The sequence below is a fragment of the Strongylocentrotus purpuratus genome, unplaced genomic scaffold (assembly GCF_000002235.5).
Source record: "Strongylocentrotus purpuratus isolate Spur 01 unplaced genomic scaffold, Spur_5.0 spur5_scaffold_16, whole genome shotgun sequence".
Lineage (NCBI taxonomy): Eukaryota > Metazoa > Echinodermata > Echinoidea > Camarodonta > Strongylocentrotidae > Strongylocentrotus > Strongylocentrotus purpuratus.
Window position 1 is genome coordinate 11230947 of NW_022145601.1, and position 18190 is coordinate 11249136.

The 18190-nt window shown below is 35.2% G+C and overlaps 1 protein-coding gene across 2 annotated transcripts in view; it reads right to left on the reverse strand.

The window, feature by feature from the left end:
- Positions 1-8588: 8588 nt before the first annotated feature.
- Positions 8589-18190, reverse strand: part of LOC105446089 (type-1 angiotensin II receptor-associated protein-like) — a 32699-nt gene continuing 23097 nt past the window's right edge. For both annotated transcript variants that reach the window (XM_030986786.1, XM_030986785.1), the window contains exons 4-6: positions 13313-13385; positions 11252-11291; positions 8589-9300 (exon numbers count right to left, since the gene is read on the reverse strand). In XM_030986786.1, the coding sequence (XP_030842646.1) occupies positions 9084-9300; positions 11252-11291; positions 13313-13385 (330 nt within the window). In that variant the 3' untranslated portion in view covers positions 8589-9083. The remainder of the gene's footprint in view (positions 9301-11251; positions 11292-13312; positions 13386-18190) is intronic.

The window sequence follows — 18190 nt, forward strand, 5'->3', positions numbered from 1 at the left end:
AGTCCATACTCCCTTCATGTTTTCCCCTCCCTTTCTGTCTCCCTCTCTCTCTCCATTATTTCTACCTAAATCTGTTCTCTATGCACTATCTCTTGCTCTTTCACGGTATCACGTTCTCTTAAACCCCCTCTCTCCCCACCCTTTGCTTATCCTTTTTTCTAAATTAAAAATCAATCAATCAATTACCACCTCTCTTATCCTTTTAATACATATTCCAACACTTTCATTTGTTTTAAATACAAAACTGAAGCAATGCCACATTGATTACAAGTTTGGCTAATTTAATTCATCAATATACATAGATACATACAGGAATTTTCTACACATTTATAGAGATCATGATACTCTTAACATTTTTAAACAACACCAACCAATCAATTGCAATCAATTTTAGTACTTCATTTTTTGTTGGAATTTAGAAAGAATCCGACATCTATAGATGAGGTGATGACAGATGTCATTTCAGGTTACAGTGCAATTGTAGTTTTATTTAAGATACAATAACTCTCATACTGCAATTACAATTCAAACTTTCATAGCATAGAATATCGTGGCAAAAAACTCTTTCATTATGTTGTGCTTGAGGGCTCAAAACTACTTCTACAAGATTAATAACCAATATTTAAAGGGCAATCCAACCCATGTAATAAATTCATTTGAATAAAAGCGAAAAGATAACTAAGATAAACAGAATAGCGAAGGTTTGACTTTTCCTTTAAAAGCAGAATAGACATCGTCTCTAAGCCTTCAACAGATTTAACATATCATTCACCTGGCCGTTAATTGTACATGGGATTATTCTCAACATCTTCACATGAAGAATATTAATCGCTTTGACTCTACTACAGACTACATGTTTTTTTCTGAAACACATCACTTGGAAATAGCGTAAATATGACCTTCTTGCAGCAACTTGAGAAAACTAAATTTAACAAAAATGTATAAAGCTTATAAATTTATAAACAATGTTATACATCTGTAATTGGTGAAAAGCACAAGTAGAAAGCAATTATATCTCTTATGGAGAAATATAAACTTCCATTTGTCTCTGTTTTGCCGATCTGAAGATTATAATGCTCATTTTCCAATGAAATTTCAACATGTTGATCTCTATTCTGGACTGCAAGAAATATAGGATTTAATTGTGCATAAATAGTTTCTTTATGATAATGCATATTGCGCTTTTGAAAATTAATCTCCCAAATAATTAAAAAGTTGGGTGTCTCAATCAGAATTCAGAAACAAATGCAACTAGCATGACTGATTTAAAGATTGTCCACGCATATAACTTAGTTATCAGTCTCAACTCTAACACCAACAACTGGGATGAGTAACTTCTTTGAAATTAAGACAAACAACAAATGAACAAAGAGAAGACTTCACATCAGAAACATACTCACTATGTAAACAGGGAACAGCCATATATGGGAAAGGGCCTGTAATTATCATTCAAAATGGATCTCTAAATAAAATGGATTAACCAAGAATTATATAAACCAAATCATTTGTAATTTGTAAAGGGAAAATCAAATTCAATTCCTTACCAATGCCCTAATTTCAAACTAATATAAATCCGGGAAAAAAAAAATCAAATTGCCCATACAACCCATTGTACAATTAAAATACCAATTTGAAATAACATAACAAAATACATGGGAATATACAAAATTTAACAAAAATCCAGACCCTACTTTCTTACAAGAGGTGAAACACTACATACATAAGTCAAATCCTCTAAAATATATTCAAGTAGAACAAACAGTAGGATTGAAACCATGTCTATAAATATATTTGAAAGTTTTATCGTTACCTAGAAACTGCGCACAAACCCAAGATAAACAGCCTATCACGTGTCCAATATATTTTTTTTGTGTACAATTCATATATTGATTAATCATATTGCTGTTGGAGAAATAAAATCAGACAATAAAAAAGGATTTAATGAAAGTCTTGAAAGACAAATGTCTATAAACCTTTCTTGTTGGGTCTGTATCCAACAATACACAGAGAGGTGGGATAGTTAAGCCAAAAGATACAACTTGTCAAGGTCCAAAGTAGATGTTCTTGAAATGACAACATCTATTAGCTCATATACTTTAACATAGAGGTAACAACCTTCTATCACTCAACTGATAATTTATGATGCCCCAAACATTCTTTGTCATGGAATCTACTTAACATATGTCTGTCATGGATATTACTTTGTTTTTGTCACCATGTTCATCTCCTCTTCATTTTTGAAGTCTACACAGGAAACATTAATGATTCCAAATTTACATTTTGCCCATCCTCAAATTCAATAACGCTTTACTAGGCTTTGCGGATTTTGTCAATATCACACTTCAAGCAATCGCTGGTTCCATAAACCGATGTATATGTCGGGTCACAAATCCGGCAACAAATTAATTTAGATATGATTTAAACTTCTACCAAAGATCTCCATGGTACATCAAATTTTTGTCTTCTTCTCATGATCGATAGACATTGTGTGGTCTATTTAAACAAATATCATCCGGCAAAAGTACAAACACTTTTAAACACCCAATATGAAGAAAAAAACAGAACCCAGGCAACACACATGATATTTGTAGGAATGTACAGCAGTGAGCTGAATAAAAACAACTGCATTAATTGAAAATGGAAAAGGATACAACGTTTAAAATAAGCTTACATTTCAACGAGCCACAATAAAAACAAGATTGCACAGAATACACCATTTCATATTTTGTCTGTTGAGAGTCAAAAGGAACTTAAAGATAAAGGTGAGTTCACGTAAAAAAAAGAAAATGAATTCTCACAGAGTCAAAAGAAAATTAATTCTCACAGAATCAAACGAAACTTACACTGAACGTTTAAGATTACAAATAAATGTCATTTGACAAACAATTTTGGTAGAAAATGTATACTGGCTGAGTAATGAGCATAGAATGATTAGGAAATCAATGTTGGTAGCACCGACACCATTTGTGTAGTCCCATATACATCTTTCTGTGTACAGTGCTTGTTACTTTCCAAGACTGGGCCAAATTAATTAGGATTCTGATGACTACAGAACTTTGCAGTACACACCAATACTTACATGCTACATGATCAATTTTTGTGATCCATTGCACACCTTTTCTTTCACAATGCAATCGGATGACCAGAACTCACCTTTATCTTCATTAACTTTTATACTTTTCCATATACTGTAGTTAATGCCCTTCTGGCTCTCAGCAGGTGAATTCTTCATTCATTTGTAAGATTAAACTTTACAGCTCTCTGCCTTATATACAGAAAAAATATAGGCCTGTTATTCTCTTCTCTACACCACAAGCTGATCTCCATGTTCTTTTACATTTCTAAAATTCAATATGAATCTACCCATACCCAATATTCCCTATCCATGTGCAAAATAAATGGTTAGTATCATCCACAAAACAAAGCTAAACAATGAAAATACACAAACTTGAATCTCTATGTGTATTGTTTCAGTTTTGTCTTTTTAAAGAATCTCTCAGCACTATTCATAACAAAATCTTGAGCTCGTTTGATACCAATATTGAAACAAATTATGCTGTGTCGATAAGAGATGAGCTAAATGTCATCTGAAACAAAACGAATAAATACTGACCACTAATAGTAAAAAGTATGTCAAATTTCAGGGTTACACCACATAATTTTTTCTAAGGAATAAGATTTGGAGACAAGTTTAAAAATGCCACAAAAAAGCTTCAATCTTTTCAGCTAAATATAATGAAAAGACATACAGAGCTCACTATGTTACTCTTGATATTTAAGGACTCACCAATTATTTATAAACATGATTCTCTTTTGATTCAATAAAACATAAGTAAAGAATATTGAATAAAATGTATGAAAGCAAATAGTAAATCAGTTATCTAAATAACAATTAGATATCTGCAAAGATGGTCATCCATGCTATACTGGCACCATATCAAATATTGCACTTTCATCATCTTTATACATTATAACTGTGGCCTTCAAATGGAACGACATCCAAAACAAAAGACAAGGATGACAGAATAAAATGAAGCGTTCAGGCGACGTTGCTAGGGCTAACCTCTTAATCCATTGTATATTTCTAAATCAAAACCAACATAATTTTAATCTGTAGCTTCTTACAACATTCAACATTTGTCAGTTATATTTTTGATTACCCAGACAGCCATTGTAATACCTTTCGATCACTCCAGACCGTTATATTTATTATTTCCTCTTCCTTGGATTGAAATGTGACGAGTTGTGGAGTAAGGTTCTTAAAAAATGATCACTAGAACAGACCAAAAAAGCTCTTGTTCGTCTCGTATCAAAACTAACGCCTTCTCAAAAGATTAACTGTTATGCAACCGTTCCTAAATATCTGTATTCGAAAATGTGTAGTTTGTTTTGGAGTAGAATGGAACTACATGGAGATTAACAGCAATGTAAAAATCTCCTACCGGATCAAATGGGTCTGACATAATGACTAGTCATCTGCCTATAACCAGTGGCATGGTTATAGGGGGGGGGGGAGGGGTACAGACGCCCAATCAGGTGGCGAAATGGAAACACAAGAGCAAGAGAGAGAGAGAGAGGAAGAGGAGGAAGGCAAAAGAAGATGATAAAACCTTAAATATAATCGCTAAATACCTCAAGCTAGAACTAATTAGTCTGAAGAAAAGAATTAAAAAAAGAAGGATACACAAATGTTAAATGCTTTAACGATACTTTCATATATGTTCAAAAACTATCTTAAAAAGCATGCAAAATATAAAAACAAAACAATAAGCATATTTGTAACACACATACATGTATATACCATCTATAAAAAAACAAAATGAACAGAAAATAAAAAAAGAATGTTAAAACAGAAAGCTCATGTTAATGAATATTGCAAAAAATCAGCAGAAGTTCAGAGAAGAAAACTAGATGGAATTCGACTGCGCGCAGTCGAAAATGATGCCTCCGTCATAGAGCAATTTTACAAACCGAAACGAAGAAATTTTTCAAATTCAAGTTCAATTGTAATCCAATAACATGTTCTCAGAATATCGTGATTACAAGCAATTTCTCATATACATATATGACCCTTTGATCTTTGACCTCATGACCCTAAAATCTACTCAGTTCATTGGCTCTGCAAGATTTCCTGAGTTAAATAGTAATCCATCTGTCAATTCTAATGAGAATGCGTCCACAAGCTATTTTTGCATACATAATGAGCCCATGACCTTTGATCTTATGAACCATTCATTGGCTCTGCAAGATACATAAATGATCTAAGTTTGGCAGGAATCCATCAATCTGTTCTAATGATAATACAATCACAAGCTATTTTTGCATACATAATGAGCCGCATGACCTTGACCTTTACCTCATGACCCCAAAATCTAATCAGTTCATCAGCTCTGCAAGTAACATACATGACCTAAGTTTGGCAGGAATCCATCAATCAGTTCTTGAGATAAGGCGATCACGAGCTGTTTTTGCATACACAATGTGCGCTGTGACCTTTGACCTCGTGACCCCAAAATCTAATCAGTTCATTGGCTTTGCAAGATACATACATGACCAAAGTTTGGCAGGAATCCATCAATCGGTTCTTCAGATAACGCGATCACAAGCTGTTTTTGCATACATAATGAGCCCTGTGACCTTTGACCTCGTGACCCCAAAATCTAATCAGTTCATCAGCTCTGCAAGATACATACATGACCAAAGTTTGGCAGGAATCCATCAATCGGTTGTTCAGATAACGCGATCACAAGCTGTTTTTGCATACATAATGAGCCCTGTGACCTTTGACCTTTGACCTCGTGACCCAAAATGTAATCAGATTGTTTTCCTATAGTGATACACACTATCACTAAGTTTGAAGTTTAAATCTCCAGTGGTTCTTGAGATATCATGATAACAATCTCAATGTATGGAATTTCATAAGTTGACCTCTGTGACCCTTGACCTTTGACATACGTGCTCCAAAATCTAATCAGATCGTCTTCCTATGGTGATACATACTATCCTTAAGTTTGAAGTTTAAATCTCAAATGGTTCTTGAGATATCGCGCTAACAAACTCAATACAAGGAATTTCATAAGTTGACCTCTGTGACCTGTGGCCTTTGACCTACGTACTCCAAAATCTAATCAGATCGTCTTCCTATGGTGATAAATACTATTCCCGAGTCTTAAGTTTAAATCTTAAATGGTTCTTGAGATATTGTGATAACGGTCAAACGGGACGGACGGACGGACGTACGGACGGACGGACGTACGGACGTACGGACGGACAACCCGAAAACATGATGCCTCCGGCACCACCTTCGGTGGCGGAGGCATAATAATGAAATAAAGAATAGCTTTGTTTTGTATTACAAAAGTCCTTATAAATTACAATATGATGCAAGATACATCAGTGCCCAAATATATAGAACTTGATTGCTGAGGGGTATACATTTTACCCCTAACTCCACAAAATATTTTCTGTAAACCCTGCATAAGGTCATGATTAAATCATGCCCTTGAACACTACATACTGCTTTTAAATAAAATGGAGAAGAGGGGGATTGATGGCTTAGTGGTAGAGCAGTGGACACATAACCGAGGGTCCCAGGTTCAATACCAAGTCAATCTACTGGTGCCCTTTGGAAATCAATAATCATTTAAGTCCCAAGTCTCTCTGATAATATTTAAGCTGTAAGTCACCAGGGGGTGATTCATAAAGCTGTGCGTAAAGTTACACATGACTTTACTAATGATTTGAATATGAAGAGCCAAATGGAATGCCCACATTTTTCCTGACATTTTAACAAAGTGTGACTGTTTTTCCCATAATCTTGATTAAATTGTAGCCCAAAATACACTTTGCATTAAAATGTTTTGTTAATAATGATGAGGTTAATCTACATCTGCATATTTCAACTTTAGCTGATGCAATTAAAAGGATTGGAGAATCCCGTTTAGCTCTTCATGTTCAAGTCATTTGTAACCCTACGCACAGCTTTATGAAACACCCCCTGGTAATTTAGCTCCTTGCATACACTTGCTTTCTTGGCAGAAAGGCAATAACAAAAACATCATGAACAAAATCAGCATCAGTAGTAATGAGTCTAAGGTTGATGACTAAAACCAAATTTGAAAAGAAAATTTGGTAAAATATGAGAGAACACACCACACTGGTCTTTCTCTTTTACAATAAATACTCATAAATTCTTGATTGATAGAGGGCCCTATTCATAATCCCACGATGCACTGCCATGCTTCGCTTCCAGGCCGATTGATTAACTCCGCACATGAATATGACATTTATAGCAGGGTTGGCCCAAAAGTGATGAGAGAGGGCAGCATTGCATATTTTTCCCTGCACATGTTGGATTCAACCTCCAGCTACCTACATGCTTGTGTAAATGAATATTGTCAAGACTAGTAGACGTAAACAGGATTTATGCATCTGTATATTTATTACAGATGGCAAACAAATTTGCGCTTTTCTTGTATATAAAATATTATTCTGCATTGAAAATTTGGAATGTAAGTGAATATCAAATATATTCAAATTAAGTAGAAGCAACTTGTAATTTCAGAGACGAAATCCTGTGACTCTAGTAAAAAAAAATGTTGTTATCTTAATTGATTTTTTTTTTCACAGAAGAAATGCAGTCATACAATGGCAACCCTTCATTTTAATTAAATTTTCTCATTTTACATATATAAATTTGTGACCTTCACTTCGAGCCACTGTCAATGACTGAATGTGATAAAATATAGCTAGCATAATACTGCCCTCTGCAGTCTACAGCAAGAACAATACTTCCACCTGTATATCACAGAATAAACTGTCGGGGCACAAATGAGTGATTACACAACTTTTATGAGCACATACCCAGTATTCGTCTTGGAGAGCTTTACCATTTTGGTACAAATAATCTTTATCTGCCCATGGGAATTGTTTCTACAAATGTGGCTTTTTTCAGCAGTGGATGTATGCTAATAACAACAGTATCCATGCAAGAGTTTTGGCAGCTTATTTGTGACCAGTTAGGCGGCTAGGTATTAAGTAGCTGAGAAAATTTGTTAAAGGTAATACAAAGTTTTGGTATGGGGTCATGAATTTGGTTCAAATGAACATAATGGATATGCGATCCTACAATATTCAGTGATCGTTGTCGCGGTTGAAATCGAGCTTAAAGTAAGGAAATTGGAAATAATGAACTCTTCATGTTGTATAGCTCCCTCTCAAGGCCAAGATATTAATTAAGCTATAAAACAATGTTTCTTGACTAAAATCAACCGATTAGCTATTCCCATTTGGAAATTAAATATCTCAACTACATTTTCTGAGATTTTCATGGTCACAGCTACTTTTGTACGGCCGTAGGCGCTATTTGAAATTTATCAAAATTTACTGGGAGCACCGGTAAATTTTTATATTCAATTTTTCTCGAAAGCAGAAGCGTTTTAGGGACTAAATTTTCTAGTGCTTATGATGCATCCACAAGGGCATCCAAATATATCAAAATTGTAAAGAATCACTATTCACCCAATTTTCAAAATTTCCCCAAACTTTGTATTACCTTTAACCTAGCTTCTAATTTTATTCAAAATATACTCACTCACAAATAGATACAATTATTAGACAAAAAATAGAGATGGCAGGTAAATTTGAGAAACTTCCAACTAAGATCTGACTTAGTTCGTTGAAGGGCCCGACTGAAGCAACACAAACAAAGGGTACCAAATGATCAAGAGTGAGAAAAGCAAAACTACTGAAAAATTGGAAAGATTCTCCATCCAGAGCTAATATGTATTTCTACTCCCAATCAGATTCCTTTGCTTTTTATTATTGGTATGGCAGGGAAATATGTCTACAGTACGTAGCATCTCAAAATTGTGAAGAAAAACTGGATAAGTATTAAACAGACAAGAAACGAGAATGCACCCAGCACCACCGAGACATACCCGACAAGACATCTTCTAGCTGCCCCATATAGCTACAAATTCCTGATGAAAACTATGCTCCATGAAGTTACGGTGCTAGCGAATCCCAACCCTAGCCTGCATCGTATTGCGTCGATCATAAACCCCGTGGCTGGCTGCAGCGGTCTACTGCGGAAGGGGGGTGTACGGTTTGTCGATGGAGGTTGGCGGGTGAGCCTCCTCGACCTGGTTGTTGGTGGGGAGGGACTGGTCGATGTTCTCGTACCCCCTGACGGTTGGGTTGGGGAAGTTAAGGTCCCCGTAGTCCCCGCCTCGTCTGTTGTATTCCCTGAAGAGCAGGTATATCGCAACAGGTTTCAGCAGCAGGTTCAATATGCACATGCTGAAGTTGGAATAGAGAGTGGATGGTTAAGGAAGATTTGTTGAAAGTGTTAAAGATATTATGTCCCTTTTGCAGCCAACATCAAATTCTGTAGAACTATGCAAGAACTATGAATATGTCATGTATGTCCTATCTGTGAAATTTAAACTTTAGCAGTGTCCTACTATTCAAATTATGCAAGGAAACCCGTTTACTTGCTATTGAGTGACTGACTGGCTTTTTTCATCTTTGGTAATAATAGTAACAACATACGTAAAATGAAGGGTACATGAGCATTTGTCTACATCAATAACCCACTTCTTGTAATGGCCAAAATTAAATTGATTGAATCTAAGCGCAGCATAAAACGTACGACCATTCCATACAATGGTCTGAAAAATCAGACCACTACTTACTGGCTCTATAGCTCCTAAGTCGATTTGACAACTAATAGTCGTTATTTTCCCACTTAAAGACATTTTCAAGCCCCTCTTTTTTTAGGGAAGTTCTAAAGTAGTATTGTCGTTCAAATGCCGTTGGAATTTAACCTTTTCATTTTTTTGGCCTACGAAAGGGACATAGTACCTTTAATGTATCTCAATATCTATCCCTGAAATTTACACCATGTGATTTAATACGATTTAATTATATAATAATTGGATGGCTTTGAGTGTGAAACAAGAATATATTGCTCTCGCTATGAAAAAAATATTTTTGTATCACACGAAAACAAAGCTATACAATATTATTATTATTATCCTTATCAGGGCAGTGTCTCACAAAAGCATCATAAGTACAAGTTAACTGACATCACATTGAAATGCATGTATAAAGTTTAACACACGTTTCAATGGGATGTCGGTGAACTTAAGAAGTTTTATTTTAGCTACTAACGAGTGAATTTGAAGTAGTGGAAAAGTTCAGAATGAATTCTCCTTTCATCAACATCTTAAATAGGAATCACAAAGAAAAAGCATTTTACAACACTTAGTTCTTAAAGGCACACTGTCCTACTTGTAGCTACTTGGTCCCTCTATATAGAAAACTTCCCAAATCGGTGCCTGTTGGTCCCCCATGATCCTCTTTTTCTTATGTTAAATGAGAGCTGAGTTAATGAGATAGCCACCTGTCACAGTGACCTCGATGGCTCACTGGGTGGTCTAATCCCTTCTAGCTGAAGTAGTAAAGCCTCCCTTTAATGAAGTCTATATCGTAAAACTTAAGAATGAACATGGAATACACCCATTTTGCATGAATTTAAATTCACAGAAATAGTTCGTCGGCGGAGAGATAGAAGTGGGTGAACCTGTATCCTTCAATACATAGCCAACGCCCTTCTCGCGCTCGGCAGAGTATCTGGACACCCACCCCCTGGACAAACTACCCCCCAGAAAACTACCCCCTAGGATAGTTGTCGTAGGGGGTAGTTGTCCAATGGGTTCTTGTCTGGGGGGGGGGGGGGGGGGGTAGTCGTCCAGGGGTAGTTGTCCTTGGGGGGTAGTTGTCCTACAGTGTAGGGGTAGTTGCCCTAGAGGGTGGTTATCTGGGGGTGGTTGTCATAGGGGGTAGTTGTCCAATGGGATGTTGTCTGGGGGGGGGGGGGTGGTTGTCCGGGGGTAGTTGTCCTCGGGGGGGGGGGGGGTCATCTTAGAGGGTGGTTGTCCTAGGGGGTAATTGTCCGGGGGTAGCTCTCTGGGGATAGTTGTCCTAGTGGGTAGTTGTCCAATGGGTTGTTGTTTGGGGGGTAGAAGTCCGGGGTAGTTGTCTGGGGGTAGTTGTCTGGGGGTAGTTGTCTGGGGGTAGTTGCCCTAGGGGGTAATTGTCCAATGGGTTATTGTCTGGGGGGTAGTTGTCTGGGGGTAGTTGCCCTAGAGGGTGGTAATCCTAGGAGTGGGCGTCCGGGGGGTTGGTGTCTTAGATCCGCTCAGCAGAAAATACATATTATTGCAGAACATTTGATAGAAAAGGATACCCAGCTCCAAATTTCATTGTTGAACAGTTCACTTCAACACCTGATAATACAAACAAAGAAATAAGAGGGAAAAGACAAAAAAAAAAAATTACAACATGTCAAATTGTTTGCTTGAAGCATCAAGGGCATTAACTCTGTGTTAATGTATAGCGTTTATACATCTGTGGCTCCAAACAAACCGATTAGTGTGTATGAAGAGTAATATATTGGAATTAAAAGACAGTACTCCCATTCAAATGGTGGTCAAATTGATTTTGAATCTTTTCCAGTATGAATGAATCAGTATTTTTGGTAAATTTCACCCTCACTCTATTCATCCCTTCTTTATGCCCCCCCCCTCTCCTTTCATCGCCCTTCTCTCCCCATCCCATCCCTGTTCCTTCCTTTTCCCCCTTCCCTATTACTCTCTGATCTCATCAGATTATGAGATTACTTTCAATTCTAATACACTAGTGTGTTCTGTGCCCGGGCCAGTTTATCCTCAAACTTCATGCAGTGCTCACTTAAACATGATTTATGCTGCCACAAATTTGTGTCCAACATTCACTCAGTTAATCAATTAGACAAATTTATATTTTGAAAAAAATCCAGAGGTTTATTAAACCCTAGAATTTGCTAACTTAAACATTACTTACACAGCCACAAAAAATTGTGTCCAAATTCATTTCTGCACTGCCCATTAAGACAGGTGTTTATATTGAATAAATACTGTTACACTAGATTTGTGATTAAAACTCAAAAACATTATAAAGGAAAACTGAAACTTTCTGTTAAGAAATGCTTTTAAAATTACAGGTGGCTTGAGAAAGAGTGATAAATATATCTACCCGGTATTATCAAAAATATTAACAACTTCTCTCTTTGCAGACTATGTAGTCATGTTTGTGATGTGCATGACATAATTATGACAAATTCCAACAACTACCATTACTGTCATTGAAATAATTTTTCATACTACTCTTATTCTTTTTCACAAAATTAATATATTTTCAAACGAGCAAGTAATATATGCAGAGCAAACAAGAAAATATGACAAATACTGAGATGCTCAGTGTGAAAGAAGTAATTTTTCATCAAAGTCATGTTTCATTATTGATTTAAAAACCAATATGGCCTATGGCATCAGACGAGCTAGACTAATGAGATAAAGCTTGTTATATTGGTCAGGATCTACTCAAGATGGGAGAAGAGATAATGATGCCCCAAATGAAAAGGAGCTTTAAAGCCCATCTGCACTAGTTTGGCATGGAGGGATTAGACCTCCCTGCAAGGTCATTGGCAGGTGTTTATCTCATCAAATCAGCTCTCAATTAACATAAGAGAAAGGGCATCATGGGGATCAACAGGTACTGCTTAGGCATTGTTGGCTGTATAGAGGGCGCAAGTAGCTCTAAGTAGTGCAGTGGGGCTTTAAATGAAGAAAGAAACACAGCACAATTAAGTCTCATTACCCCAAGCAAAATTGTGCTCTAGCATTTGCTCTGGCTCTGAGTTTTATTTTGTTAAAGGTAAAAGGTCTGGAATGCAATGCGGTTTAAGATGAGGTGTAAAGTTGGGGTTAGAGTTATGTAAATATAAACTGTTGGGTCAAGGGTTAAGGTTAGGATTTTGGTTATGTAGGAAAATGCTAAGGAGCAATTGTCGCCTGAGTGAGTGTCATACAACCAGAGAATATGTAGCATGAAGCTCCTTTCTCTACAATCGGTTATTATATTTTGAGGGTTACATTTGATCACACTGGTTTCAAATGAAAGGAATCAAACTATTTTAGCATTTTCCATGAAAAGCACAGCATAATATAAGCAGACATTCTTGTGGGACAATATTGATACATCAAACTTTGGTCCAGACTATTCATACCACGGAGCTGGGCTTAAAACTTATTTAGTCAAAACCTCACAGTACACACCCAATACCTATGTGCTACATGATCAACTTTACCAATTGCTTCCACAGAGTTCTTTCACATTGCAATAGCATGACCAGAACTGAATTTTAACCTTTGAACTTTTAACCTAATTTTAACCTTTAAACTTTAACCCAATATTGCTGTATACTTACATTGTATCCTAGGGAAGTAGATGCCCAAGAAGATTATGTCCATTAAGATGCTCAGGATCTCAAATATTAACATCTAAAAGACAAGGAGATAAAAATAATGAAAGATACTAAAAAAATAGGTACTATAATTCAAAACTATTATCATAATGATATAATTTAACAAATTGTTCAGTATACTGGTAATAAGGAACATACTATAGTGTACTTTATAAATTATTACCCTGGTTTTTGCGTCGTTATCGGGATAAGGCATTAAAGCATTGAGAATACATCTTGCTACTTGATACTTATCTACCTCACCCGGGTAGAGGGAGGCGAATGTAGATTAATGTCTTCCCAAAGGATGTTAGTGCTATGGCAGAGGATTGAGGTTAAGCTTTGATCTGAAATTTGTGCATAAATGATAAGTAAACATAATGAATATGACTTTAATCTACTTATCACACACACACATATTGGTTATCCCATATTTGTTCTAGCATCGATACTTTTTTAACAAGGGGTGTTCTCGACACCCTGAAAGCTTGTCAGAGGCCTGCCTGACACAGCAACAAGTAATGGATGCAGACTGGATTCCACAAATTATAATTCATCACTAGGTCCCCAGGAAAGAAACATCCATACATTTTAATATGTTAGTAAACCGATCTATTGCTCCAACCTCTATTTTGTTCAAGATATAGGGTTGGTTTAAGATAAGGTTCATGGTAAGGGTTAGGGTTAGGTACCGTATTTGCCGGCGTAAAGGCCGCACCGCCGTATAGGCCGCACCCCCGATTTTGACATTTAAAAAGAAGAAAAAAAAAAAAAAAAAAAAAAAAAAAAAAAAAAAAAAAAAAAAAAAAAAATCGTTTTTTTTTTTTTTTGGTTGTTGTTGTTGTTTTGTTGCCGAAAACCCACGCGGGGAAGGACCTTCATTTAACATCGAGGTGCATTTAAAGGCGCTGATTTGTGCTTGTAAACTTGTCACAAAATAATAGTAACAATGTCGTTTTTAGAAGAATGTGTAAGATCATTAATGTGAATTAAAAACAAAAGAGTACTAGGTCCTAGGATAGTACCTTGTGGTACACCATTTGTTATATAAAAAAAATTTGAGGAATTATTATTACAAACTACATATTGAGATCTATTAGAAAGATTACTTTCAAACCAAGATGACAGACAAATTTTAGTGTTGTTGTAGTTTCCGAGTGGTGAGTCAACAATGATTACTGAGCTGGGAGACATTGCCAGGCATAGCGCCATAAATCAAAACTAAAAAAAAAAAAAAAAAAAAAAAAAAAAAAAAAAAAATCTTTTTTTTACTCTTTCGCCGCATAGGCCGCACCCCGACTTTTTGATATTTTTTCTTCCAAAAATACTGCGGCCTATACGCCGGCAAATACGGTATACCGGGGTAGTGTTTGGTCCAAGGCTGAAATCTGAAATGTGAATACTGTTGGTATTTGACAGTGTGGCAATCGTCACCAGAGCATGTGTCGTACAACTCATATATTTCACAGACACCAGCCATATATATATATATATATATATATATATATATCAAGGTTTGTCATCAACCCATTAATAGATATATATCTGTCATTAGAGTGTTTGGCAATATACTGGATAGTAATCCCAAAGTTAAAGGGGCACTCAGTATTAGAATTACAAATTATAAAATTCTTGCATTGGCTCTGGTCATCCTGTAAATATTAATGCACCTGCCATAGGGTTACGAATGTTCCAACGTATTTAATCATTAGAATAACAAATTTATTTTAGTCATTTGTTGTTTCACCATAGAGCAACAATAGGCAGCCAACGACAACAAAATATTTGAACATTAATACAGATGGAAATTGAAGTTTTGCAGCAGTTGACAATGCATGTCTTTCAAAGATTATTCCAGGATGACAAATTCATAATGCTTTATAGATATATATAGCAGCCACATATCTTTTGGTCTCATTCAAAATAAAAAGTTGATATAAAATGTTTGTCTTGCATACATCAATCCTATTAAAATGGAAAAGAAAGTGTTGACAAAAAAAAAGCTTGTTTCATGTGATAATTATTGTCTCCTTTGCCTTGTGTTCATTTTCTAGGTCCATTTCATGTACAAGCTGACAAAAATAACCTCTATTAATATCAGTCTGAAAATGTTATACTTCACTCTTGTTTTTTTGAGGGGAAAATGATTAATTTTTGCAAGAAGCCAGTCAACACTTCAGCTGTATTAACACTAATGCCTACATGTACATGGATAAGCTCACTCACTGCCTTTTGCTGAAATTAAAGAAAAAGTCGAGTTCTGGGAAAGGTGGGAAAAAAAATTATTAAAAAAAATAAAATCATTTTTGATTTTATTTTTATTTCCATTCTTGTTATGTTAGCATGGCAAATTGTCACCAGAAAAGGATGGCTCTTCAAATGCCCTCATATTCAAACTATTACAAGTGAGAGCTAAAGGTAGTGGACCACAACTTTCATGCCGCATGTTTGCGTTGTCCCATATACACATTTCTGTGATCTTTTTTAAGCAAAACTCTGCCATTTTTTATCATAATGATTCTAAAAAGCACAGTAGAATTATATCTGCTACATATAACTGGCCTTTTCCGATTGCTTCTACAGGTTCTTTCACCATGCAATAGCATGACCAGAGAACTCAACTTAACCTTTCAGTTGATTTTTTACAAGTTGACACAATATCAACGGTTCTCACATCATTAGGAGTGTGTATATACTGTATAAAAATCAATGCACATTAGAACTTGCAGACAACATCTGGGAAATTACACAGCACAAGTGTTAAAGGGAATGTTGAGTTCAGGACTATATTGATGAAAAAAGTAGAAAATTGTAAGCATATTCATTCTTTTCATGATAAGGTTAGAAGAACATCATAGCAGAAATGCACCCTAACACAATTACGGTACACAAAATTCCCTCATATATATATTCAAACCAGCTAAAAAAAGATTTGATCAAATTTTCATATGCTATACATATACAAGTGTGTAGTCCCATAAACCAATTTTTGTGAGCAGACCATGGGTTTTTAAGCAAGATTGAGTATTTTTTTTCCCTCTTCATTTTTTTAAATTCCAGAACCGCATACTTAAGTATGCATCACTTCTTAATTGTGCCTTACATAAACAACAATCCTCCATTGTTTCCATAGAGTTTCTTTCATAAATCAAACATATAGCCAGTAGTCATATATATATATGTGTTCTCTTTAAATACGATTCAGACTCATTTCTCAGTCTTCCACAGCATGATAATTGGGACGCATCAACTGTCATTACGGTGATTACAGGCCGATGCCAAGGAGACAGGCAACCGGAAGATACGTTGGTTATAAATTGCGCACAAGTATGCAGTGACAAGGTGCATTATTTCTGCATGGCTTTCCATAATTAATCTGTTGATTGATAACCTTGGATTATGCCTGGCATATATGCATATCACTATTAAATGTGAAAATGATCACTTTAATATGGATAATTTCATCCAACTACCTAGAGTTTCTCATTAGAATCACAGAGAGAGAGAGAGAGAGAGCATGTTTTGCCATAACTGTTGTATAACACCATCTATTACAATATTATTATAGTAACTATAGAAAAATATAATACAAGTTTATAAACGAATCAGGTTTCATTCAATGAACTTGATTTTATAAACAAATTGAAGCTCTGATTTGATTAAAACACTCAGATCTTTTAAAACCATACCAAATGTATAACTTGAATAATTACATTTCTCTCAAAATTATTATTTTTTAATTGCAATTTCATGTTATACTCCTTAACCACACTTCAATGGCAGCTGTTTGGTAAAGTTTGATTTAATGATTCTTTTGGGCAATGCTCATTTTCTGTTTTCTATTTATTAATTTTTAATTTTTTTAATTACAAATTCCTTATATACATAATATAAAGAACTAAAAGAAGTAATGAAAACTAAATAATAAACAAACAGGAAAAAAAAGTTAAAAGATAAACGACTAAATGTATAAATAAACAATCAGAAAATAAGTAAATCGCACAAATGAATGAATAAATACATATATTAATAAATAAATAAATAAATAAGAATCTCAAAGCCTTATCCCTGAACTACTTTATTCTTCCTAGTGTTAATGTAATTTATGTAAACACTCTTTCTAGATCACCATTCACGTACACCGACTCATGTGATTGGCAATGCAGGGCTTGTTCCCATGTAGTCTAGCCTATCGGGTGACATGTCCAGAATCTTATATGCAAGAGGGACTCATTACCCTTTCTACATTGACCTACTTTCCATGTAGACCTACTTCATTTAAATTAACCCTTTCAGGACACGATTTCTCTAAGGGCTAAATTGATCACATATTGTACTTCAAATAGGCAAGAATAATATTTTTTGTTTTCATTACTACATTGTTAAAATAAACTGTAATGTCTCTGAAAATGATGAATGTTATCAAAAAGTTGAAAAAATTGTAAATTTTGAGTTAAAAAGAAACAAGGGTTTTGAATGTCTCAATGCGTTGCCAATTTAAAGATTTTAAAGTTATTTTTCTTTAAAATTCCTGGCATCAAATGCACTATAGTTATGAAACAAAAATGGATGTAATACGTGCAGAATTCTCTTCCCTTTCGACTCATGCATACTTGCATATGGCATATTTTATAGGACTTTGAATCAAAAGTTTTTGAGCCAAACTGCAAAATGTGGAATGATTGTTGCGAAAAAAATTAATTGTGAACCAAGCCGGAATACATATATTAAAGATTAGGTACTATACATTTAGTATTCACCCATGAGGAGGAAATAGAAATCTAGCTTGCATGTTCAATTCTTTGAAATACACTTTGGTACTACATACCAATGTTCTCTGTA